The following is a 25,430-nucleotide window of genomic DNA, read 5'->3' as shown; positions in this document are numbered from 1 at the left end:
AAAGTTAGGAAAGAAAGGGATCTCTTTTAAACATTGTATTTCTGTCCTTTTTTCAGTAGCCAGCTGCAACTGTGTAATTAAATTGTCAAAGTGAAACGTTGCGGTCTGAGCCGTGCATCAGTCTCGCACTCCAGCGCGGAGACCCCTTTTCTCTCCTTCTCCCTCTCGCCTCCTCCTCCTCTGCTGTACCGCTTCGCTCCGCGGCTCACGGTAGCGCAGAGGTGTCGCTGGAAGGTGCCTTGTCCGAGGGCTGCTTTTGATGGAAGTGTATTTACCGCGCGGAGGGCTGTCCTGCCTGATAGGAACCGGTGCCGCTCCAGCTGTGTTCTGGCGGCCGCTCCAGATGTTGGGATGGTTGCGATGGCACAAGCCCGCTATTTTGGAACTTCTTTTATCATTAGTTCGTTGTTCCAGGCTGGACCAGTCCTAATTTTTGCGCCTGTATTCCATGTCTGTTCCATGTCTGCTTGTTTGATGTCTCTAATTCCCTAAAGTTGGTAACAATGTATTGCTAGACTTCAGCTGAACTTATTGTTAAATGAGCAGATAAAGTGACTAAAACAGCCTAGTCTGGCTACAAGATAAAGCTGCTGAGATTTAATTTGAATATGTCATTTATTAAAAGGCTGATTGTAAGTGGAAGACTGCCTGGAAAATGTCACTTGTTCACATAGTATGTATACTATATAGGCGACTGTATAAATATGCATGATACCTAGTGAAAATATCTTTGCTTTCCGGAACATTCATCTCTCCATATAAAATTAAACGGGAATGCACCGTTCCCTCTCCCCTCTTTTGCACACCACTAATTTCGGCTAGGTGCCCTTTCCTGCCCAAGGCAGGCGTTCTTGTTCTTGCTGCCTGTGTAATGAGCGTGTACACGGTTCTGTGTGCACTTCAAGTGTAAATGTGGACAAGGGTAGCATTAGGGGCACAAACAAAATAATGTGTTGGTGCATCTCTTTGGAAACAAACTGTAGTAACTTCAAGTCCAGAGGAGCGGGGTCTTTCTTTGTGAGATATGTGACACATCCTATTTTCGGAGAGGGCTCTGTGCAGCTACCAGAGAGTCATTGCTCATTGTAATCCCACATAGTTTTGAGGACTGCAGAGGTCTGTAGTACAGGGCATTGGCCCCTCAGAGCATCGCCTAATGTGATCTATATGGATTGCAGCTTTTAAGTTTCATAGGTTCTAGAATTACAAATTAGCTAATTTTAATCAAAACATGTGAAATGTTATCCTGGCTGGATATAAAGGCTGACTGTGCTGGATCCTCTGGGTTTGTTTTGTTTACTTTGGCTGCAGGCACACTCAGCGGTTTGGGAGATAGTTGTTCTTCTACAGTATAACAGATGTTTGTCTGAAAGGGTGAGGAAGAAACAAAAACAACATTGTGTGAAGGAGAAAAATTACACAATTTTAAACTAATGCTTTGGTATTAAGCACTGGCATTAACCTTCATATGGAGAGTTTCTCTTTTTTAATCATGGCTAACTGCTTAAGGTTAGGAACCTCAAGATTTCAGCTGACTTAAAAACTAAATGTGTGTAGAAAGGACATTATGAACCGTTGTAATTTCTGGTTGAGAGTGAGACAGCTGATGGCAGAACCTTCCGTAGCCCACCTTTCAGCATAAACTATGCTATATATGCTATGCATTTAGTAGGACAGTTAGCTGCTATCATCTAAGAAGGGAAAAAGAAGGGGAAGGAAAAAGAAGTAGTTTGAATTTTTGACCAGTTGAGAAAGTTGAAATTCTGTGGCAATCATTTAGCCTTTTTCTTTACTGATGGATGCAGATGTCTAGTTGCTCTTAATAAACCCGGAGAATACAATAATGTAACAAATTGGTTGCAGTGTGCAAAATGTTTGCAGTGAAATGACAGAGGGAGCACAATGTGCCCTTGTGTAGGTTTGTATCTGTAATGTTCAAACAGGCTGACTGTTTCCCTTCATTTGAACTGCTTTCATCTGGACCAGTGTAAAATAAGCTCTGGTAAGTAATCACAGCAGAGCAGAAAGAAAGGAATGTATACAGCAATAGACAGCCTAAGCTGTAAAAACTGTAACCTGAGTATCAGCAGCAGATCAGATATCAAGGCTTTAAGGTAGGGGAAATGAAAGAGATGAAGGGGAGGAAAAGACGAGAGAGGGAATGGAAAAGTCAGCTTGGAAAGTAAAGGAGAAGTAGGAGGGCCCCCTCAGGGAAATTTGGCTCAGGGGTTAGGGAATTTTATCATGGTGTACATTGACCTACTCAGGTTTCAGCCCACGTTGGATTGAATTGCCTCCCTTTGCTAGCAGAAAGAGAAAGGACTGGTGTATATGTGATTTCTTTTTTCCCCCCTTTGGATAATAAAAAGACCATTGGTACAAGTGCCTATTTTAAGTACGGTAAATTCAAGGCACTATGAATGAGCAATAATATTACCTCATCACAGAGACTTCCTTCGAGATTTGCTGTTTGATACAGTCAGATATTTACTCGAGAAGGATCACAACACCTCGCTGCTTGCTTTAGTGTTTTCCAGCAGTAGTGTCACAGCTTGATTTTAACATGACTGGATGGATATTCGGGTTGCTCGCTCTTTCCTTATGCCAGATATTGAGTTACGTTTTTGTTATCGCTAACCTAATGTACACGATGGTTATAACAAATTTTAATTTGATACAATGTTGTGTGCAAAAAGTACATGACTCTGCACAGTTTTCTGATATTATGTTTCAATGAAATATATATTCAAGAGGAGCTGTTTTGTTACACTGTGACCTTTACAGCCACTCTTTCCTATTTTCTAGCTGTTTTTTCTTTTGTCCTCCTTTCTCCTTCAGGTGAGACTTTCCAGTTTTTCTTCCAGAGGTGCCATTCACTTCGCGCCATGGAAGAAAAGCAGATAGTTATCCTGAAATTCCATTTGGTGCCATTTTTCACCTGCTGGTGAAAAACAAAACACTTCATAGATCCAAACCTATTGACACCAGGGAACCCACTGTTATTTTTTAAGACCAAAATATTTGTAAAAGTTTATTGATGAAAGCACTTGTCTAGGCACCATGGTGGATCCCCCATCCATCTGCCCTCAGCTTATTTCCGTTTGCCATCCTACTGCCAGGAAGCAGTGCTGCTCAGGAGGAATAGCTAGGTGCTCTGCAATGCTGTGAAGTGAGGTTACATACAGTACTGAATTGCACTGGAAGCTCTCCTGCATGGATGAGGCAATCTGTGCATCCGTGTGTCTCTAGCAGTTGAAAGGTAAGGAATTAATTTGAGTTGTAATTTCATAAGATTGCTCCATGTGGCCAAGGAGTTTGGTGTCCATAAATATTCTCAATAACTAATTTGTATCTAAAATTGGGCATTGTTCCTGGTGCCTAAAGCTTAGGGCAGCCCTATAATTTACTAGTAAACTCATCAGAATATTTTTCAGTTTAGTGTTTAAATAGTCCCTGTTTGGCATTTGAAAGTACTGATGTCAGAAGGAGGAAAGTGGTGAAGCAGGCATAGCAGCCCTGTGCCTGGAGCGAGCCCGTTTGCTCAGAGCGCTCGGAAGATTCCAAGGAAACTCCTCCCTTCTCTCCTGAAAAGCAAAAAATATCTTTGGGAAAGTGGAAAAGCAGACAGATTTTATCAATTGTATTCTTTCAGGAGACCAAGGTTTTTCTGTGGAGTATGCATGGAAGTTTTGTGGGATGGCTGCAAAGGGCTTTCCTGTCTGCACAGGGAGCCTCACCTGGCAGGGCACTGCAGAAATAATGCTTCCCCAAACAAAGCAGGTTACACAGAACTAAACATACATGAGAGGACAAAGGAAAGTAAAGCATCATGGAATTTTGCTTTCTGATAGAGTAAAGGTCTAATCATAAAATTCAGTATGGTGACAACATAAACAAGCAAAGAATGTGGGGGTTGGGAAAAAAGATCCAAGTTTGTATAGTGCCTGTAGAAACATTTTTATTTCCTTGATGCAGTGAAAGTGAAAAGTGAATTTGTGGGGCTCTGCACTGAGTGGGTTATGCAGGCAAGGAAATGGAATGGAGCCACTATGCTTCCTCCCAGATCTGAAATAAACATTCAGCAGTAAAACCTAGAAGAAAATGAGTCTGACAGACTCATTCTCCCCTGTGTTTCCTGCCTCCGTGTTTGCCAGGCCTCATTCGGTAAAGCCAGGTCTTGCCCCCTGTGAATAAGGTTCATAGAGAAAGAAAGTCAGGAGATCTAGGATAGAAAGAGATGCATGACATAGCTTGAGAATGAATTAATTAGTAAAGATTTGGGGAAATTATGCATTGTAATGTAAAAAATAAAACTGTAGGTGTACTGTTATGACGAAATGAATCCTAAAGTGGGAATAAATGTGATTATATTTTTACTGCCTAGCATAAAAGTCAGAAAGGAGGGAAACCGCAGTCTAGCGAGTCAACACACTCTTCTTCATCTTTCAGGGGAACAGGGAGCAAATTCCAGTAGAAATACCAATGAGTATAACAGTTATCCTGGCCCTTCCAGGAGGGAAGATATTTTTGTGTAGTACAAGAATGGAGAAATCATGCAGTTAAAACATGCAAATTACACATTGTCCCACGGTGGTGATAAGTGGTTTGGGACTTAGCAGTGGGCAAAAGCTGAACTGCCATCTTTTGGGAAGGAAGGGCTTTGGCTGTGGTGCGTGACTGGGGCCACCGGTGTGCTTTTGGGCCATTTTCTTTGGCAGGCATGAACTGGTTGTGCCGCAGCCATGGTGAATGCTCGGGCAGTCAGCAGCTGTAATGGTGCTCTGTCAGCTAGAGAAGAGCAGGAGGTTTGGCTCCTGTGGGATGTTAACCAGCTGCCTGGGTGTGCTGGCAGCTGCAGGGGGGACTGGTGTTTCCACTGTGGTCTCAAAAGCTTGTCTGCTTGGTGCATAGCGTGGCAGAATGAGCATGGAAGGACATGGGACAGGATTTCTGTGGTTTTCTTCTCAGCTCTGATGCTGACCCACACTGTGGGTGACACCATGGCTCAGTCTCTGTTTTTGCGCAGGGGACTGAGCGTTGCCTCCACACCTGGCTGAAGTTGGGCTCTGTGCTGTACATTTGCAGTGAAATCTGTGGGTCCCTGCAGGGAGGCTCTGTTTCAGCTGAGGGGATGTAGGGGTCCCAGCTTAGCAGTGTGATTGCTGAGATTTTATTGATTATGAGCGAGGTTTTCTCTCTGTGCTTGTCTTTCACATCATCCCAACCCTTTGGCACAGCTGTGGGATTGGGGTGGCAGCCTCATCCTGCAGACACTCCACATCCTTTTGAGGAATGAGTCTGAAAGTAAGCATGGACTACCTTAACGCCTCTGCTGTCCTGTTCCTGCCAAAGCTTCGAAATGCAGGTCCTTGCACATCTTCCATCTGGTCATTCCTGCCTTTACCTCTCCTCCCTGGTCTTTGGCAGGTCTATTATCTTGCAATTCCTCTGGCTCCTGTCTAGCCTGCTTGATCACTGCTGCTCCTGCTTTTCTGCTCCAATGTTGAGTCCATGTTCCTGCTTTTCTCAAGCCTCAATGTTACAATCGTCACCCTTCCTTTCACTAAGCCTTTGAAACTTATATATCTTTCAGTGATGTTCTGCTCTGCATGTACAGGTTGTGTATTAATATGCTTTCTTCCTTTCCTTAGCTTCACCAAGAACTGGTCTTTGTCTCTCTTATTTTTTTCTTTTTCTTCTTTCTCCCTTCCCTTGCATTCACACAGAGAAAAATTATCTCCTTTGTGTTTTGACTATTGCCACTACTCTGGTCTTTACAAATCCCATCTTGTTACCATGTCTTGAATCCACATGTATTGTGTCTATCATTGAAATAGAAGAAGGGAAAATGCATGAAAACAATGAATTAATAGTGGTCAGCTTCAGGGCAGTGGCTTCAGCATGAGCTCAACTGTCAGGGTGTTAGACATCTCTGCAAATGGGTGTTGTAGTCAGGAGTCTGAGGGAAGGTGATGTTGTTCTTTGGATACACATCTATGCAAGAGAGTCAGTGTGGAAAAAAACATTTCTCAGGTTTGACACTCAGCTTGCTGAGGATGGGCTCATGCTTTCCATTTGTTGTGAGTAAAGTGTGGTGTAATGGAGCTCTGGCTGTTAGTCACTGAGAGAAGGGTATTGAGGGTGACTTGCAGCTTTGTAGTAGGTAAGATAAATTATGGAGGAGAATGGCTTGTTTGGTTTTTTTGTTTTGTTTTGTTTTTTTTTAATTCTAGCCACTCTTTTGGGAAATCAGTGTTAAAAGGTGCTTACTTTTGTTATTCCTGGCATGCAACCTCATTGTATTCTCATTGAAGTTAGTAGAAAGGACCCCACTGATTTACTATTTTATAAGAGAGTCAGATCTCTATGATGAGTGATTTTGAAATCCAATGTATTTTTTGTCAGTATGAGTGTTCATTTTGGTGCATCACTTATCATGGATGGTTTAAATGAGATGTGAAAGGTACTTAAATTTGGTGCCATTACAAACCCAGCCATCATTTTGACTGCATTTTGAAGGGACACATAAATGTATGAATTTTCATGAAAAAACAAACATATGTGTAACTTTGCTTATGTGTTCCTTGACAAGTAATTAGAAATTATTCGTTGTCTGAGTTGATCAGCAGCGCAAATAAAACACAAAGTATCCACAGGAGGCAAATTTAGAGCTACTCAATTAATTTGGTTGCATGGGGTTTAAATCGGTAAGACTTTGTCAGTCAGTCTCTACCTTCCTAGATTAGTCTCTAGGGCTGTGTTTCCATAGTTGAAGTTTAGCAAAGCAAGGGAGGCTGGCAGACCTTGCCTTTGGGCCTCCATGGGCCTTTTCATGTCATTTTGGGTGAGCTGGATTGGTGAGATTTGGCTCCCCAGGTCCAGGTCATTTTGTTATTGGGTTCCCATGGGTTACAAAAGGGGTTAGTGCATCGGGACTCTTCAATGCTAGGAGAAGAGTTTTCTGAAAAGATAAGAAAAAATAAACCAAACAAAAAAATCAATAAAAAAATTTATTTTTTTTTTTTTTTTTTCATTTTGCTAGTGTTTAAAAGACAACACAGCATCATTCAAATGATTTAGGTAATAGTTAGCCACATTTACACTGCATTGTACTAATTGAAAACTGTAGTAGTGGCATAATTCAGATATCATACTTATAATGCTAAGTCCAGAAGTGGAGGTGGCATGATGGAATATTTTCCAGCAATTTGAGGCTGCACAGGACAGCCACAGAATTGTGACTTCCATCAGACAGTAAGGTGAAAACACAAAAAGGAAAAACCAAAAGGAAATGGATGCTTTCGGGGTCTGCTTTGGGGTTTTGTTTTGGATTTTCTTTTCCTGAAATGTGTTTGTAGCATAATTGCACACATGATACTCTTGGAAGAGTACAAATTGCTTGTGTTTATTGCTTATAGCTGCTTTACAGTGCTCCTTGAGTGACAGGAACACCTATGTAATCTAGTGTGATGAATGAGCCAGGAGCAGTGCAGCACTCTGAGGTTCTGGGGCACAGCGCCTGCTGTAGCTTTGAATTCGAAAGCAATTATCATCTGATTAATTTTATTTATTTGTTTAAATGACTGGAGAATTGCTGTGTTCTATCATTAGACTTTCTTCCACTCAAAAATTAAGCTAGAGCAGTTACTAGACAAAATCTGGCAACCTGCAAATTTGACATTTACCATTTGTTTTGAATTGGTGTTGTATTCTCCTTATTCCTTTGCCAGGGTCCCAGGAGACAGTGCTTATCAGAAGCATTATTTTAGAAGTCAAGATCTTGGAGAAATACAAAGTTTGGAATTTGTTTTCGAAGAGTGTTAATAAAAAAAAAATCGCAAAAACCTAATAGGCTCTGTGTGTGGTTTTTTTGGTTTCAACTTAGAGTTGTCATACTATTTTAAACTGATCTTTGCCATTGCAATAATTCATTAGCTGGTTTCCTTTGGTAGTTTCCTAAACCCATAAGCTGTAGAGCTCTGTGGCACTATTTGGTTTCAGAAAGCTTTGTTGCCTGGCTGCAGATTTCTTAACTTATTCCACTAAATCTCCTGGCCCGGTAATGAGCATTTTCTACAGAAATATTTTTTGCTTCATGACCTAGAGGACATATTTTTAATAGAAATTGAGGGTTATGACAGTCATGTTCCATACTTTGCATTTCCATACAAACATAAAATGTAACCACTCAGTCGCTTGGAAATTGGTTTGAAAATAAATACTGCAAAATTGAGAAAGGTTTCCTTAAAAAAATATAAGAAATATTTGTATGAAAAGTGATGGTAGAATGCTTTCACAGTGAAGAATCTTTAAGTGCTTTGACTATGCAAGGGCTTATAACTGAGAAAAAACGTCTGCTGTGATTTTATTTGATTTGGTTCATGGGCACCTCAAGGAACTGTAATTGTGTCAGTGACCTGCTCCAGCTGAAAAGACTGTAATGCAGTAAGATTGATTAACTGCTGGTTGAAAAAAAAATCCTGGTTTTCTGTTATTCTCTTGCTTCAGTCTTAAATATTTTATGGCAACACAGACAAGTTTGTGTGAGGAATGTATGTTAAAATATTTCTGACATTGAATGTCAGAGTAAAAGTCATAAATAACTCTCCTTTTCATTTTCTTTAAATTACAGACATATGAGTCTCTGTCATAATTACATGTGCCAGTCGGAGATTTAAATGCATTTCACTTTATGCACTTGAGTTATGAAATGAACATTAGTCTTTGAGGAGGTGGGCCAAACCTGACACTTCCTCATGTAGCACAGATATGGTTCGATTTATGCAGTCCTCCCTTCCTTCCAAATGGTTATTGATTACATAAATAAGTAGGTAATTTTTCTCTTTCAGAACTTTGCTGAAAACACTATGAATGAGCTCCTTGGCTGGTATGGTTATGATAAGGTAGAACTGAAAGATGGAGAAGATATTGAATTCAGGAACTACTCAGCAGATGGGGAAAGCCGCCAGCACATTTCTGTTCTCAAAGGTAACGAGACTTCATGTTTCTGTGTTCATGTAAAGAAGGATTAATCGCTCAACCTGTCTGATTGGTGTTGATTGCAAAGCATGTTCTGCTGCTTGTATCTTGGTTGCTTTACATAAAAATATCTGGTTTTTAAAATAAAAATTCCTTGTGGTACAAAGAACCTGATAGGGTACGAGCGAAGTCGCTTTACGCATTTGCTGTTGGTGTATTGATATATTGTTATATACTGATATATATCTTCACAAATAATGCCTTTCATGTGTCAGTTGAAAGCCATGTGCCTGTGGTATCAATAAACTACTCACAGCTGGAGAAAGGAGGGAGTACTTTCTTAGCCAGGTGGCTTTAAGGAACCCTTTTGTTTTCCATGCTAAGTCTGGTTGGCCTACAACTTTTTAAAATATTGAAAGATTTTAAACTGGAATATTCACGCATGTAGGAACAAGTGTGAATATTCACAAAAGGCTTCTCATCCATATTTGTACTTTATTGTCTTCTGCACTGTAGTAGATGTTTTCCATGGATGGAATCTGTTTGAGACATTGCCAAATCTTTTTGATTCAAAATGAAAAGGATGAGAGCCTGTTGGTTTGTTCAGTCATTCAGTTTTTGCCTTCTGACTCCTCAGTCTCAGGGAATGGATAGGGGCTTCTCATCAGAGAAAGGAGAAGAGTAGAAAATTGCTGCATCTTGACTTATCCAATGGGAGTTCCTCAAAGGTGAGGTAAAGAGAGGAAATTCCAGCAGCTTTTATGCACTTCGAGTGCTACTTTTCACTGTGTTAGTGGGCAGCAGTGTTTGGGTTTTCTTTCTGCTAGCCAGCAGCAGCGCTGTATTCAGTGAGTGTTGCAATGAGTACTGACACCAGAGAGACCAGTGCTGAGGGACAGATGGCTAGAAAAAGGGAAAAACTTAGAGGTAAGGTGAAACAACCTAATTGTGTTAAAATTGAATGTTTGCAGCTTGTTAGTTCTATAACAACATTGGTGATCAATATTTATTTTTCAATGAAAACATAATGTCATTAAGCTGCCTCTGAAGAAACTTGTGCTTGTGTTGTAATGCACTTAATTTATTTCTGTTTTAATAAATACCTCTTTTACTGAAAGATTACTGGCTCCAGTCTATGCTTGATGAAATTTGTGGCATACTTTTTTTATAGGCACATGATACAAATCATATGTTTTATGTACCATAGATGTCAAATGCCTGTGACAGGTAGAAATTTTTGCTGTATGAAATTCTTGGGAGGGGAAAAAGCACATTTCTTGTTCTGGAAGATGGGAGAAGAGGGAGTCCCATGGGTGAGATATATTAGAGAAATTCATACAAATAAGAATCCTGAGGTGATTTGGGATTAAAGAATTAGAATAATAACTGTCATCATTTTATGCACACTTTGATGTGATTTCAATATTTTGTTCCTTTCTTTAAATTCTGTTACTACTCATTCATTGTTACTACTCACTATTTATAGAGAACTGGAATTCTTTTATTCTTCAGTTCATGCTCCTTGTACTAGTGAAGCCACAGTACATTGAGTGTGATCACCATACAAGCAGTAGAAATGAAGTACAAGAATAGGATGAGTAAATCAGGCATATTAAGGCTATGCATGACAAAATAATCCCACCTTTTACCTTCTGCAAAAAGAAAGCGTGAGTTTTGTTTTTGAAAAAAAAATGGAGCACTTCTGAAGATTACTGGAAAGTATAAATTTCTTTAAAAGGGAAAAAACCTGGGTTTTTTTGTGCACTGTTCTTGTATTAGGGTAAGTAATTTAATGAAGAGATTGGTGAAAGTATGTAGGGCCATTTAAGAAATTTATGTGTCATACTGTACAATATGTTCTTTGTATTTTACAGAAAATTCTTTGCCAAAACCAAAATTACCTGAGGACAGTGTTATTTCACCGTACAATATAAACCCAAGCTACCCAGGGCTTGCTACAGGAAATGGACTATCAGACTCACCAGCAGGGTCGAAGGATCATGGGAATGTACCTATTATTGTCCCATTAATTCCACCACCTTTCATAAAGCCACCAGCAGGTAAATCCTAATGAATATGTAAAAATGGTTACTGTTATTGACAGTGTCCTGAGATCACTGGATCATGGTATCTTAGCAAGAGGGCTGATTTCAAAATTATTAAAATCCAGTCACAGGGAACTTTAAAAATGAGCAGGAGAGTGGCTTTAATCACTTCAGTATTCTTGAAAAACTCCTGAAATGCAATGACAACAAACTTAGATTGCTTGTGACCCTCCTCATGCTGGATTTTGCTTTCAGCACTTCAACAGCATTTGCTTTTAGGAAAAAAATAAATATTTTGTTCTGGTGAATAAGGCCTTTAACTAAATGAATGGAGAATTATTAAATTAAAAATAGGCTGCATGAAGGAAACAGTGAAAGAGACAAAGCCATCAAATCAGTATCATGTCTTTATATCAGATTAACAAGCTCATACTGGGAAACTGTCTCTTGATTCCCATTGAAATCCCTGACCGCTGTCTCTCAAGGGTTTAATATGATCTTGACTCTACCCAGGAGACTGCACTGAGATGTTTTACATTTTCATTAGATTTTTATCAGGAGTGGTTTTCTAACATGCCATTCCTCAGAGTTTGCATGAAAAATGATTTATTCCCCTCTGCATGCTGCTTACTGTAATCTGTGAAAGGAGCTCTTACGGCTACACCAGGGTGATTAATTGTTGTGTTATTGTTTACTGCTCCACACAGTGTGAAAATTGGTGAATCCAGATAGGAGCAGGCTGAGTCCTGCTTCCGTGGACAACCCTGGGTGGTGTTGTGGTTGTTCTTGAGTGACCAAGGCACTGAGGAATACAGGGTGACATGAAACTCCTGCCCAAGAACATCAGCTCTCCCCACACAGTGCTAAAGAGATCCTAGCAGGTGCTAGGATGCTTCTGCAGAGGCAGAACTGCTTGTAGGATCAGGTCCCAGGTGTTGGATGTTCACCTCTGCCCTTCGTAACTTTGTCTAAAGGTAGCTGTAAAATTCTGATTGATTCAAGAAAGCGTTTGCCTGTTGCTGATCATGTAACAGACTAGAGTTGCCCCTCCTAAATTATTGTTATGCCATTGAGTTTTATCTCTAAAGAAGTATATAATATGCCATGAATAATTTTCAAATGTTACTCAATACATGCTCCTTGCCAAAGACTTTCAATCTATTTTATATGATATTTGCTAATTACCAGAGCTATTTGGGCCCATTCCTGCAGCCTTTACACAGCTAAAGATCTCAGGCCATATGGGCTGGATCCTCAGCTGTTGTTGATTTGGCCCTAAAGCTTTAATCAAGGGCTTGTGCCATCCCAAGCTATTTTCCCCTCCAATCTGAGTCACAAATGAATCCAGAATGCTGAATTTGTGGTATGTGAACACAAGGCTATAGCATGCATTGTGCAAATTGCCACAGTTGCTGGATTTTTATGACACCAAATAAGCAGGAGGAGATTGAACTATGAAGTAGAAAAACAAATTACTGCAACAGTAGTTAAGTGGACACAAGGGAATCTTGGCCAAGTCAACTGCCTTCTGTTCTTTGCCTGTCCACCTACAACATATGATCCTGTGTTCAAATGTACCTCTAAGGGTAATGTGTAGAGAGAGCTTTTTGTAAGTGTTTTCCTCCTTTAGGTTTCTAATTAATTCATTAACAATGAATATTTGTTGTTGTACCTGTGCAGGAGATACGAATGCATAATCTCTGCCTCCTCTGATTTTATCCCATGATCGGTAATGAGCACTAGATTACCATGACTTCAGAGCAGATGAATGTATTTATCTCACCTTTGTTTTAGAGACCAAAGCTTGGGAGGGTTGGAGGGGGAGGAGGATCAGCACCTTTGTGGGATTTGCAAGAAGCATGGGTAGTAATGGTTTTGTTTTATCTCAGGGCGTAGGTGCCCTAGCCATGATCACCCCGAAGAGCCTGGCAAGAAACAACTGGTAGGAAAGGGAGTACAAAGGCGCCAGGAGAGCCAGTGTGCGAGGCAGTGGTCTTGGCACTGCACTTTGACACCATTTTGTGAGCACTACATCAAAGCAGAAAACTTCAGAGTGATACAAAGCCAGACAAGAGTAACTCTGGGGATGTTTTCTTGGAGTCCCTTGCTAGCATAGGGGATGACTTTGGAAATAGTACAAAGGTGCTTTTTTGAGTTGAGCAGGCAAATGAATTGACTCAAATCATTAATGAAGAAGGTGAAGGTTGACATTTTCAGCATGGGGGACAGGCTATGACTGACCTGCCACAAACACTAAAGCATTTATCCACATTTGAAGTGGATGAGGACAGGAGAGAGAGGCAGAAAGAGGCCAAGAGAAAGTTTCAAGGTTAAAATATTGGGCAGAAAAAGGAATCTTTGCAGAATATTTTGTGTGGACACACAGAGGGCAAAGTTACATTACAGGCCAGAGAGAACACCAGGTAGTGGTGGGCTGGTGGCTGTGATGCTAAGAATTAGGATGTGTCCAGAGTTTGTGAATGGATGAGAAAATCTTTTAGATGTTATACAGGAGAAAAATCTACAAGACTTCAATATAGCTCGAAAGGGAGTGCCCACTGGTGAAAATGATACCTAAATCATGAACCTGAAGGACAGGAAAGATGGTGCAGTCCATCCTTATTGAGCAAATAATATGGAGTGAGCACTCAGGGAGAAATTATTAAGACTTTAATTCTTGCTGTATTGATCTTGAACAGAAGGGTCAGCATAAGTAAAGAGGTGTCAGAGAGACAGGCTGAGGTATTCATTTAGACAGCAGTGTAATGGTCTGAAGAGGATAAGCAGGTCCATTGAATTATTAGTTGAATAATTTTGCTGATCAGATTCAATACATGTAAGAGGAAGGAGAGCAGAGCATGGGGGATACTCACAAACCTGAAGAGAAACAAGAAGGATACCCTGCAATGTGCACTGACGTAGCAATTGCAGAGGTAGAAAAGACACAGTCAGGAAGCCGAGGAAAACAGGATTTCTAAGAAGGCAAATATGATTCTTTATCAGAAATAGCTATCAGTTTGAAAAAGAGGAGGAAGGAGTGCTGATCCTAAACTGTCTAGGAAGCTGTCATTGAAGATTTCAGCAGACTAGGTTTTCCATGAGTGTGCTGGAAAGCTTTGAACAAGTGTTCTGTTTGCATTCATATTTAGTATGAGCAGGCTTAAAACCTTGAAGAGTTAACAAAATTACCTATTTTCCCCTCATAACTCTTTTGCAGTAAAGTGGTTTTTGTTTTATTGTTGATTTTGGTTTTTTTTTTTTTCTTATTTTTTTGGGTTTTTTTGTTTGTTTGGTTGTTTATTTTTAGATTTGAAAACCAAATAATTTTAAGCAGTCTGACTAAAATTTTGTCTTCAAGCTGTTCAGATTTCTGTTTTAGTCAAACGAAATGTTAGGTTCCAATTTGCTTATATGATTCTGGAAAACATTAGGATGCTACTAACCAATTCAATAAAGGCACTCTCTCCTTGCTCTGCCTCATAATTAAAAACCAAAAAAGTCTGAGTTAAATGCATGGGCCCTATGTGGTGTACTGAGTGTCTACAGACTCAGGTTATGGTGTGTCAGTGGAAGATGCTAAATCCAGTCATTGGAAGCCTTCACCAGGAGAATGCAAGTTACTCAGATGTGGAGGCTATCTGCAAGAGCATTCCCCTGATCTGCAGCACCAGGCAGACCACACTGGAACAGTGCCCAAGTCAAATCTAACCCGATCAGAATTTAACCCTCCAGACTTTATAAGTCAGCATCAGCCATCCAACCTGCATCTGGAAGCATAAAAGTAGTCAATGCAGCCTCCAGAGAGATGCTCTGAGAATCTCCTTGTGGCTGGTAAGAGTCCATCTTGCCCAGCATGCTGATAACTATGTTTAGACCTGGCAGCAGATTGTCAGTGATCTTCAGGGTTAGACTTGACTACAGCCTATTGCAAGAAAGTGAGCCTAAGGTTAGTTCTGCTTGGTGTTAGAAGGTTCTTATTTTCTGCTCAACAATGTAAAGAAGGCTGGTGGGTTTTTTTATTTGTTTGCTTGCTTGATTGTTTTTCCAATTTAAAAGTTCCATAGAAATAGTGAGGTACAAAAATGCAATAGCCTGGAATGACCCAGAACTAAAAATCTCACCATGGTTGTACAGGGAGTATATGGCCTTAGTTTGCAGTGTGCAAACCTTCTGTTGTTCTGCAGCCTTTAATGATAGAGTAAATTTGAGAGGGCACTTAGGGTGACTCTGCCCTTTTGCTCAGGCAAGTTTGGACAACTCTTGTTACCTGGGATGAAGGAAGGCTGAAATCAAGAGTAGTCAAAGAAGAATGCAAAAAATTCTTTCAATGTGGGTGAGAACAAGCTGCCTTCTTCCCCTGGCACCTTGCTGGAGGCTATGGTGTCTCAGTTTTCTCATTTTTTTGGAGTACTCTTTGATTTATTTTATCCTGTGATCCCCATGGCAGAGCCTTGGTAGGGGGGTACCACTGCTGGTTGGTCAGTCCTTTAAGCATGAGGGTTGACAAAATCCATCCCTTTCCTGCCTCCTTCTGTGTACAGGTGATGCACAGAGTGCGCTGGCTGCTCTGAGCATCCCAAACGAGAACCGGCTTCCTGCAATGCTGTGCTGAGAGGGGAGGTCACTGCCAAGGGACAGAGTAGAAGAGGAGGCAGAAAGCATGATGTCATGCAGTTGACTGAGCTTTCCACAGAGGAAAAATGTACAAAGGAAGAGTAATGCTCCCTCCCAAAGTTTTCAAAAGATACCGAGTACATTTGGAGAAGGAAAGGGGACGTAAATCCTACAACCCACAGATGAGTGTCTCAACATAATGTTAGGTTCCAAATGATAATAACTGGAGTTGTACCAGAAGTTATCAGAAACTGGTGAAGGAAGACTGGGCTGGAGGAATGGTATCTGATGAGGCAAAATGAAAGGAGAAGCACTTCCAGTGCTGACCTAGGCTGGCAAAGAAATATCAGATTCAAATACTAAAGTAAGTGTTTAGTTATTTTATAGGAAGAAACTAGTGGTCTTCTGTGTTATGGGTTTAGCATTGCTTTAGAATTAAAGTTTATAGGAGATTTTGTAAATACAAGTGCAGATGAGTAACTTTGTGCAGCATATGGGAATAAGCAGAGTTCCTGCCCTACAAACATTCTGGAACAGCCTGCTGTAACCTCCTTCAATATTTAAATTGAATTGGAGGAATCTGAAAGCATAAACAATGTTTTAAATGGTATTTAGCAGGCCACTAACAATGAATTCCTAGATCATCTGTCAAAATTTACTGAAGAATTGGATCTATGACTAGATCCAATTAGTAGCAAGAAGTTTGATTCCAGGCAGAACCAAGTGGCAGTTTTCCTTAAGTAAATACCACATTATCAGATCTAGTTAAGTTTGTATATCTAGGAGACTTTCATTTTACTGTGCTCTGGATCTCTCTTCAGTATGTCACAAATATCTTCTGGCTGCTCATCAGTGTTACAATTTCTCTACCTGTAGGTTTTGCCCTCTGAGAAAGACCACTACAACAAACCCTACAGTTGCTACTCTTCAAATTATTTCTCTTGTTTTCAGTTTGAAAAGTCATCAAATTTACACTGATCATAGGGTTATAACTGCCTGGATTTTTAAATGCCAGTGGTTGCCAGGATGCCTGCTCCATCTAGCCCACTGTTGATGTCTTTTGCTCTCTGTGGAGGGCCAAGTGTTTCCTTTGTGCTAAAAAGAAAAGCATAAAGTCCATGTATGCACCTTAATAGCATATATTCAAAGTACACAGGGAGTTCCCCCTCTATTAGCTGAAATAGGTGCTTTTTTTGTTTGCATGTTTAAAACCTGCCCAAATGCCAGCTTTTGTGCTGTGCATTCAGTCCCTACTGAACTATGCATAAGAATGCACCTCAGCCCATGCATAGAAAACGTAGGCAGGCCATGGTTCCCCAAAATGATTTTTTCAAAAGGGGCTGGGACATTTTGCTTTATTGGCAGAGTAGTGAACTTGAAGAGACTGGTCCTTAAAAGGAAATGCATTGTAGAGGCTCTGATATTTCCATAGCGATGGCTGCAGCAAGCTTTCTATTGTCAGCCCTATATTTTAATCTTCCTCTGGTAATTACTTTCTTAAGGTACTTTTTTGAGTTTTAAGTTTGTCACGTGCCCCATATGTTTAGAGGATCAGCGCTTCAGGTGGTATCACCGGGGGATCTGCAGCAATGTCTCAGGAGTTTTGCTTCTTCACCTTTTTTAGTCTGAGATTAATTTGGTAAAGCATTTTGGGTGTAAGAAAATTGACTAATGGTGCTTCTGCCTTGCTTGGGATCAACAATCTCAGGAATTACTTGGGGGATGAAAAATCTGAATACATGCTACTTGGTTTTCTTCAATGGCAATTTGGGATTTCAGGAGCAGCAGGCGGGTAACTCGGAATTATCCAGTTCTGAAATCCTGGCAGGTCCCAGTGGAAACAGTGAGCCCTTACTGTTATTGCTGCAGATGCTCAAGTCAATTTAAGATCTAAAGTCTTTAAAAAGGAAATGTTGCAGCTTTTCATTAGAAAGTAATAGTGAAAGCAGCTAAAATATTTAAAGATATATATACACCAGTGTAGTTCTCAGCTCAAAGTAAAAGGGCTAATATAGCTCCTTACCCAAGAAACCTGGGATCCAAACTGCCTGTGTGAGGGGGTGGGGTGAAGCAAAGACAAAAAGAGGGGAAAATAGATGTAAGTAGTAGTGGAGAGACATGGCTTCTGATAGTGTGATGGAAGGAAACTCATGCCAGAGATGAATTGGTTGGTTGGGAGACATGGAGGAGGGATGGGATGCCAAAATATTTCTTGTGTCAGATCATGGATAAAACCACAGCCAAGGCACAGGTCTCACAAAGGCCTCACGCAGTAAAGGTGCTGTACTTGAGATCTCAATCCCAAACACTCCATCCTCCTGGTCTTCCTTCTGTGTAGGATTACTGTGGTTGGGCACCTTTGGGAGAGATGTTATCTTCTTGCTGGAAGAATTGAGTATCTCCTGTTGAATTTCTTGCAAGAAAATATGGAAAGTAAGCTTTTGGAGTACCTGCCCTTGAATCATCATAATATGCAGGATTAGAGCTATAGCTGCATTTAGTTTAACATGACTTTTTGAAGCTGGAGTTAAAATTGAAAATACAGAATCGCTAGGTTGGAAGAGACCTTCAAGATCATAGAGTCCAACCCAGCCCTAACAGCTCAAGTAGGCCCATCAGTATTAGTGGAGCGCTGCAACCTAAAACTTAGTAAACTGATCAGGATTTAACCCTCCATAATTGCTGGGGTTTTAGGAACATTGCACTAAACTCCATAGATCATGCTGGTTTGCTTAGACAAAGACAGGGCTGTTCATGATGGATTTACTGCATTGTACTCATTGCCTTCCTTCACTTCCCCCCACCTCCTTAAATTATGGCTCCATATAAGATCGATTAGTGTAAACTGCTGCTCATTGGGTTTAAGAGGAACAATTTTCTGCAGCTCCTTCACATGGGTTTGAAAGGAAAAAAATACCAAACATTCTGCTTAATTAAGACCTAAAGAGGCAGTGCAAACTTTTGATGATTAATTGAAGCATGCTTTAGACTGATGCATATTTAGTTATTATAATGTGATAATTTTATCTTGTTATACAAACTACTCCCTTTGGGAACATGATTTAGCACTGCAAACACTCCGTGTTTGTTGCATTGTTCATTATGAAAACTACACAGGATAAAAACCACAAGGAGATGTAACTGAACAGTATCTGTGTGGTGGGTGCAGGGAGTACTTCTTCCACCTGTAGTGACACAACCCAGAGGCAGAAAAACACAATATTGTAACTCCCACAATATCTCTCCCTGTGAAGAGCTGAGAACTCAGAAAAGTAGAGGCTGGAAATTTAGATGCAGCATGCAGAAAGAATTTATCTTTCTATTACCTGGTCTAATTACAGAGGACAGCAACATATATGTTCTGCTGAATGTCCTCCTGTTACTATTCAGTTGTGTCAGTCCCATCTCTTCTGTTTCTCACCTGTAAGAGTGCCCATGCTACCTGTCATAAGTATGACAGATCTGAGAACATGCTGAACACTTTGCAAAAGCAGGTCATTAAGGTCCAGGCCCAGATGGAAGGGGAAAAAAAAGCAGTTATTAAGAAGTATTTTCTTTCATTTCAAAATAATCTGTGCCAGGACTTGCAAATGATATTTTTGTACTTTACAAACATGTGTCAGCATAGCTATATGAGTCCTAAAAGTGATAGTGAATGATCTTGATCAGAAGAGCTGCTCCAGTGAGAGCTCACATGATGGATGTAGGCACGGTGTCAAGATGAGCTCATGTTACTTTAAGCAGATATGCTAAGATAGACTACTAGCAAAAGTCTGACTATGAGCAAAGGAGACCATTGCTGATGTAATAAACTGGTACAATTATAGTGGAGAAGCTTTCTTAGTGCAGTTCTAATCAGAAAAAGATTAGAATAGAGATTGAAGACAGCCGGTCTTAAACTACTGGATTTGAAATTTCCTGTTTTGCTGTGATATCTTAGCAGCAAGTTCTTCTAGCTGAGCGCTCTAGGAACAGGGATTTGATACATTTTCCTGAAAGCAGGGCAGGAATCTGGTAAAGTGATTTTCAAAGAATTTGGCCTTGAAAAACAAAGGTCTGTGAAAAAGTGAGAGGAATTTTATCTTGAATGGAATGCAAGATTCGAATTTCTGCTTTCAGATTATTAACTTGTGTTTAGCAGATGACAGCACTCAAATCTGAAGACTTTTTTCTTATTTCACGCAGTCTTAATGTTTTGAGGCTACATTATTGCTTCTCACTGCTGGTAGAAATACATGAAGTAATACTTTCAGCCAATGTTGCAGTCCTGATTTTTGATCACTAAGTTTAACACACTGTAACAAAACATGCCTATTAGTTCTTTTCACAAGGTCTGCTCAGATCTCTACCACAGCCGGTATGAAGAAGGAAAGCATGCAGTCAGGTCTGGACCTTGGTCATTGTCCCCAGCTGTCATCCACACCCACAGGGCACAGCTCTGTACTCTCCCTGGTACCAAGCATGGCTTCCTTTCTCTGCTGTTCTTAGCATCCCTTGTAGCTGAAAGAAAGGATTTGATTTTAGACCAAGTTTTTCCTCCCATTGGGCTGGACCTGGTTGATGGTCCATAGAAATGTGATACTGGATGTTTTCTATTTCACTTGATAAGCTGCATTCCAAAAAGTTAGAGTTGCATCAAAAATTGACTTGGGCAAATGTTCATGTGAGGGAGCAAAGATGACTTGAAAAGTGATTTATTAGTGTCTTGTCCCAGGAAGTGTGTACTCTGAACCTCCTTCTGAAGTACTGCTATTTCCTGCTGCTTCACATGGCCATACTCAGTTAATCCTTTTGTAGCAGTGTTCCTGAGTCTATTAAATTGAAGAGGCATCTAGTTCTATTATTACTGTTACCATTAAATGAAAAAGATTACATTATTTAATGAATAGGGTGAGAAAGGAGTAGAACAGAGAAATAGTTGGGTTCTTTTTATATAGCCAGACTATTTCCTTCCCTTTCCCCCTTCCTTCTTTCAACATGATGACCATTTTGACTAATACTTATGATGCCTCCTGGATATCACATATCAATTCCTGGAAGTGCATACAGTGGCTGGAAGTAGTAGTCTGCAGACCATTCTCTGCTATTTTTTTTGACCATCAGATCTGTGGATCACAAGTGAAGCCATGCTGCTTCAAAGGATTCTCTGTGAGGTAGTGGTGAAGTTCTGCTGGACAGGGCATGACAAGACAGCAACTTGACACAGAAGGTCCCTCTCCTCTCGTCCCCTTGCCAGGATGTATCTTAGGGTGTCCTTGGTAGAAGAGGTGGGCTGAGCCTGACTGTCCTGCAGAAGAGTGCAGAGAAGTAAATAACATGGCTTTTCCATGTAAACAGCTGCTGCTGGGAGCCTGTGTAATTAGAAATGAGCAATTGTGTGGGTCTTTCTTTCTCATCGTCTATGGGAGACAGTTCTTGTGAATCAGTGAACAAGAACTGAATGATAGCTGAGGTGTTCCCCTATCAAATCACTCATGAAAGCCCCTGAGAATCCCAGTGGTGCATCTCTGTGTTTCCCCTTAAAAACTGTGCCCCGGACAAGCTAACCTGTTTCAAAAAGAGCTACTTCAGCGCCTACTTTGTCAGTGAACTCTCTTTCAGCTCTATAACATTCTTTTTTCATTTATGAGAGTTCCTCTCACCAGAAATGAAGGCTATTAGAAAGGTATCACTGGTAGATCTTCTCTTTTCCAGAGATAAAATGCTTCTTATCAGTAGGGGAATATATGTTACTGTTATCTGAAACAAGTGTCTGCCGTCTGGTTCCTTTGATTCAGAGGATCTCCTGTTGTCCTGGTACATTCAAAGAGGCACGTTCAGTCTGTAAGGAATTGGTTTATTATGGTGCAAAAGTAGCTGAATCAGGGTGCCTTTGTAAAAGATAAGTACTTCAAATGGCTCAGGCTAAGAATGGGGGGGAAGAGCTCTTGGTCTGTGCTGGAGTAGTTGGCATCTTGGACAAGACCAGTCTGCAGAGAAAGCGGCAATGATCCCACGCAGAGCCACTACAACAGCACCCTTTGTGCCTGGCTGATGTTACAGCCAGCTCAGGGCAGGCTTCTTGACCCTAGAGATGGCTAGTGATAATTTTGGCCAAATTGTTTTGATTTCCCTTCGTGTTCAGTATATCAAGGCTCTTATAATGCCGGCAAATCCCACTCTAAAGGGTAATTGATACAATACATTAAACACAAATCTGTGCTATAACTTGGCCTTAAATATAGGTTTAAAGGTAGACAGTCTGATTAAAACTAAAAGGTCATTATTTTACATTGTAGAATTTTATTTGTTGCTGTAAATCATAACACAATTTGTGGAAGGGAAAAAGTTATTAAACTGGCAATATTTATTCCAGTAAGGTGAGTAAAATACAGCACGTAGATCTGAGTTATGATAGTCAGGGAAAGGAGCCAAATCACTCTGCTAAAAATTAGTTTGCCAATAATTTTACAGAACGATGACAGTGTAGCTTCAAAAACAAATCCTTTATAGGGAAATAGGATGGCTGTATGACAGAATCTCTAAGCTATGAATTCTCCACAGCTCATGGACCAGGAACTGCTTTAACAATTAGTCTCCGGGGATATTTTTTCCCAGAAGTTAGACAATGGCTGCTGTCTGTAGCTGAAAGGTCATTCAGTATCATAAACTGGACATAAGAAGTGAAGAATTCTGCGTTTTAAGTCAGAAAGATTCCTGCTAAGTTAATGACTTAATCTGTTTAGTAGGATTAACTATTCACTGCTGTTGTCTGTGAAGCTGAGGTGGGAATGATGACCACATAAGGATATTGCTGCAAGTTAGTAAGTAAGCTCTGGGGTATTTTTACATGGCAGAAGGCACACATGCCACATTTGTAACACATGTTAGAGAAGAGCTCAAAAGAGGCTTGGGAACTCTGCGTGAATTAAAATTTGACCAATGAGTATAATGACTGAAAAGTAACCTGGCAGATTTTGTCGCAGTGCTGCAACTTCTGCTTTGCTCAAGTCTGTGTTTCTGTGACTGCTGAATTCACACGAAAGCTCCCCGTTTTGTATGCTAACCATTTCAAAATAATACAGAAAAGGGGTGTTTTATGTTCCTTCTTATTTAGAAGAGGGCTTGTGTTAGAGACCTGTCTTGGTGCAGCACCTTCTGGCTGTGTTTTATCACCAGCTTGCTGAGCAGAGCATCTCAGGGACTCACTACAGCAGACTGTAAGTAATAAGAACAAAGCAGCAATACCCAGTAAACCTTCAGCATTGGTTACTCATTTAATAAAGAGTTATGCTCTCTTAAGCGTGCTAAAAGGTTCTTGAGATTTCCAGACGTTTTCAGCAGTGCACAATTTTTTGACGCTGATCATCTTTTCCAGCCATTTTAGAAACTTTGCCAGTCTGCTAAGTCTGGCTGGCACAGGTCACTGGCTGCCTGGGGACGAAGCTGGTGATCACAGGCAGGCACAGTTCTACTCTCTGACAGTGAGGCAGTCAGAAATAAGATGAGCTGGTGCTGCTTGTGTCTAAGAGTAAGTGTGCAGATGTCTGAGGAAGGTGTTTGCATCTCATGTAAACATTGTTCTTATATTTCTGTTGTAGAAGATGATGTGTCAAATGTACAAATAATGTGTGCCTGGTGCCAGAAAGTTGGAATCAAGCGCTATTCCCTGAGTATGGGAAGTGAAGTGAAATGCTTCTGCAGCGAGAAGTGCTTTGCAGCTTGCCGAAGAGCATATTTCAAGAGAAACAAGGTAAGAGAAATAAGGAAAGACATAACCTACATTGACATGGCTTTAATCAGGCCCAGCCTGAGTCTCATTTAGCTTCTAATAGAAACTCTTTTCTTTTGTTTTCTCTGTTTCACCTAGTCCCACCACTTTCCATCTTTATTGTCTGTTGGACTGTCAGCCCTTTACTAACCTTCTTTCTTTCAGTTTCTCTCAGCTTGATACTTGGGTTTTGTGAGAGTCAGGGAATTTAAATACTAATAAGTATTAACATAAGACTCCAAATTTGGCCTTAGAGCCTCAGGATACTTCCTACACATACACAACTAAGAGGAAGTGTCAAAGAAATAGAGTAGAGGATGGTTGTGTATGACAGTGCCACCAAGTCCCATGGCATTGGGATCATGGCCAGTGGGTAAATGCTTTTACGGCCTAAGTCTCAGTCCCATCACAATACTGGACATCTTTTCGCTGCTGCTAGTGAGATCTAGTTTAATTCTTTCAAAGTTTATAATTTTTAATAACTTGTCACTGCTACAAAATTCAGATGCTATACAATTTTTGGGTTGGGGTAACCAGTGTTAGAGTAATGTGAAAGCCCCTCCTACTCAATTTAAATTTAACCCTTATAAATTAGAAAGCAATCCTAATATTGAATGTCTACAAAAATTGCTGTAATCACTGAAGCACAGTGCCTGAAGATGCCCTCCAGGTTACTTCAGCAGCTGTTTTTCTGCAGCAGAATTTGTAACATGTCATTTAAAGAAAAATAGAGAAGAAACACATCAAATTTTTAGTTGTTAAAAATGTAACTTTTGGTGTTCTTTTAGTGCTTAATAGTGTGAGCCTTTTGGGTAACTTTATTGTTTTAGAAATGTTTATCATTCATAAAACTCTTTACATTTTGGTTTCCTAAATGATGCCATTTACCCTCATGCTACAGAACATTCCAAGCCTGTTAAGTTCAAACTGACTTCAGGTCTCTAAATCTGGTCTTTTACATCTGTCATAATAACAAATAAGTGCATATGGATTCTAGACTCAAGATACAATGTTATAGCAAATTAACCTCCTTTATAAATTTGGGTCACATTATCCTGGGGAAAAAAAAAAAAAAAGCCTGAAGAATTAGGTTGCAGAAATCAGTAGAGTGGAATTTTAGTGGCAGTCTTGGAGAATCAAGCTCATAGTGTCTACTGGAGCAGACAGGCAAGTAAAAGTCACATGAGTATTCTGTGAAGAGTGCTGTTTACATTTTTTTTATCTAGAAGAAGTGTAGAGGAGAGAAATACGCACTCCTTTTTTTTCAAATGCTCCTCATTTGAAAATAAACATACACATGGATGTATGTGCATGTGCACACATGCAGTTCAGTGTGCCTTACAATGTGCAAGGCACAGTCCAGACACTCTGGGCTGTCAGGATACAAATCTCTGTCATCTCATGCTCCTGTGACTTCCAGTCACAAATTTACATGGATAGGATACTTCCTAGTAATGGAGGCATTGTCAGTGATCCTGGTTAGGTGGTCCTGGGTGTCCAGAACTGATGAGTACCAGATAATATGGGAAACCTTGGAGAGGCAGATGAAAGAACTTGGTGTATTCTTTCTCACCTTCAGCTTAGATTCTAAAATAAGAGGTTTAGATCCCCACTAAATGAAAGTAAATGCATGTTAACATAATGCATAAATGTACTACAACCTTCTAGTAACCCAGTAGTAGAATTCAGTAATAGTTTATGACCATGAATTCAATCAGTGAGGCAGTATATGACAAAGTTCCCTTTTACCTGACTTACTATTTATTACCCTTGTGCTTTATTGAAGGCCTCCTTGTCCTTGTATTATAGGAAAGGATGAATTAGAGCTTCACATTCTTCTTGGTTCCCTTTCTGACACCTCTGTTAACTTCTTCTGGAAGACACTGAGTATTTCCATCCAGAAAGCTCTCTGTGTTCATTATTTTGTATGTATGTACACACACACAGACACACACACACACACATACATATATATATAAACACAATAGATGTTCCTAATATTTTCATATATCAGCATATCCCAGTGCAATGTCCTATTATTC

At 40.2% G+C, this 25,430-nt stretch overlaps 1 protein-coding gene across 3 annotated transcripts in view; it reads left to right on the top strand.

Annotated features, from left to right (window-relative positions):
- The first annotated feature begins 8,853 nt into the window (after window positions 1-8,853).
- The window catches only part of SOBP (sine oculis binding protein homolog), a 104,323-nt gene continuing 87,746 nt past the window's right edge, over window positions 8,854-25,430 (top strand). For all 3 annotated transcript variants that reach the window (XM_033512849.1, XM_033512847.1, XM_033512848.1), the window contains exons 1-3: window positions 8,854-8,988; window positions 10,854-11,039; window positions 23,219-23,370. In XM_033512849.1, coding sequence (XP_033368740.1) covers window positions 8,868-8,988; window positions 10,854-11,039; window positions 23,219-23,370 — 459 coding nt within the window. In that variant the 5' untranslated portion in view covers window positions 8,854-8,867. The remainder of the gene's footprint in view (window positions 8,989-10,853; window positions 11,040-23,218; window positions 23,371-25,430) is intronic.

Source organism: Parus major, chromosome 3, assembly GCF_001522545.3.
Source record: "Parus major isolate Abel chromosome 3, Parus_major1.1, whole genome shotgun sequence".
Classification (NCBI taxonomy): domain Eukaryota; kingdom Metazoa; phylum Chordata; class Aves; order Passeriformes; family Paridae; genus Parus; species Parus major.
The sequence above is the reverse complement of the archived record's forward strand: the minus strand, read 5'-3'. Positions and strand labels throughout refer to the sequence as shown.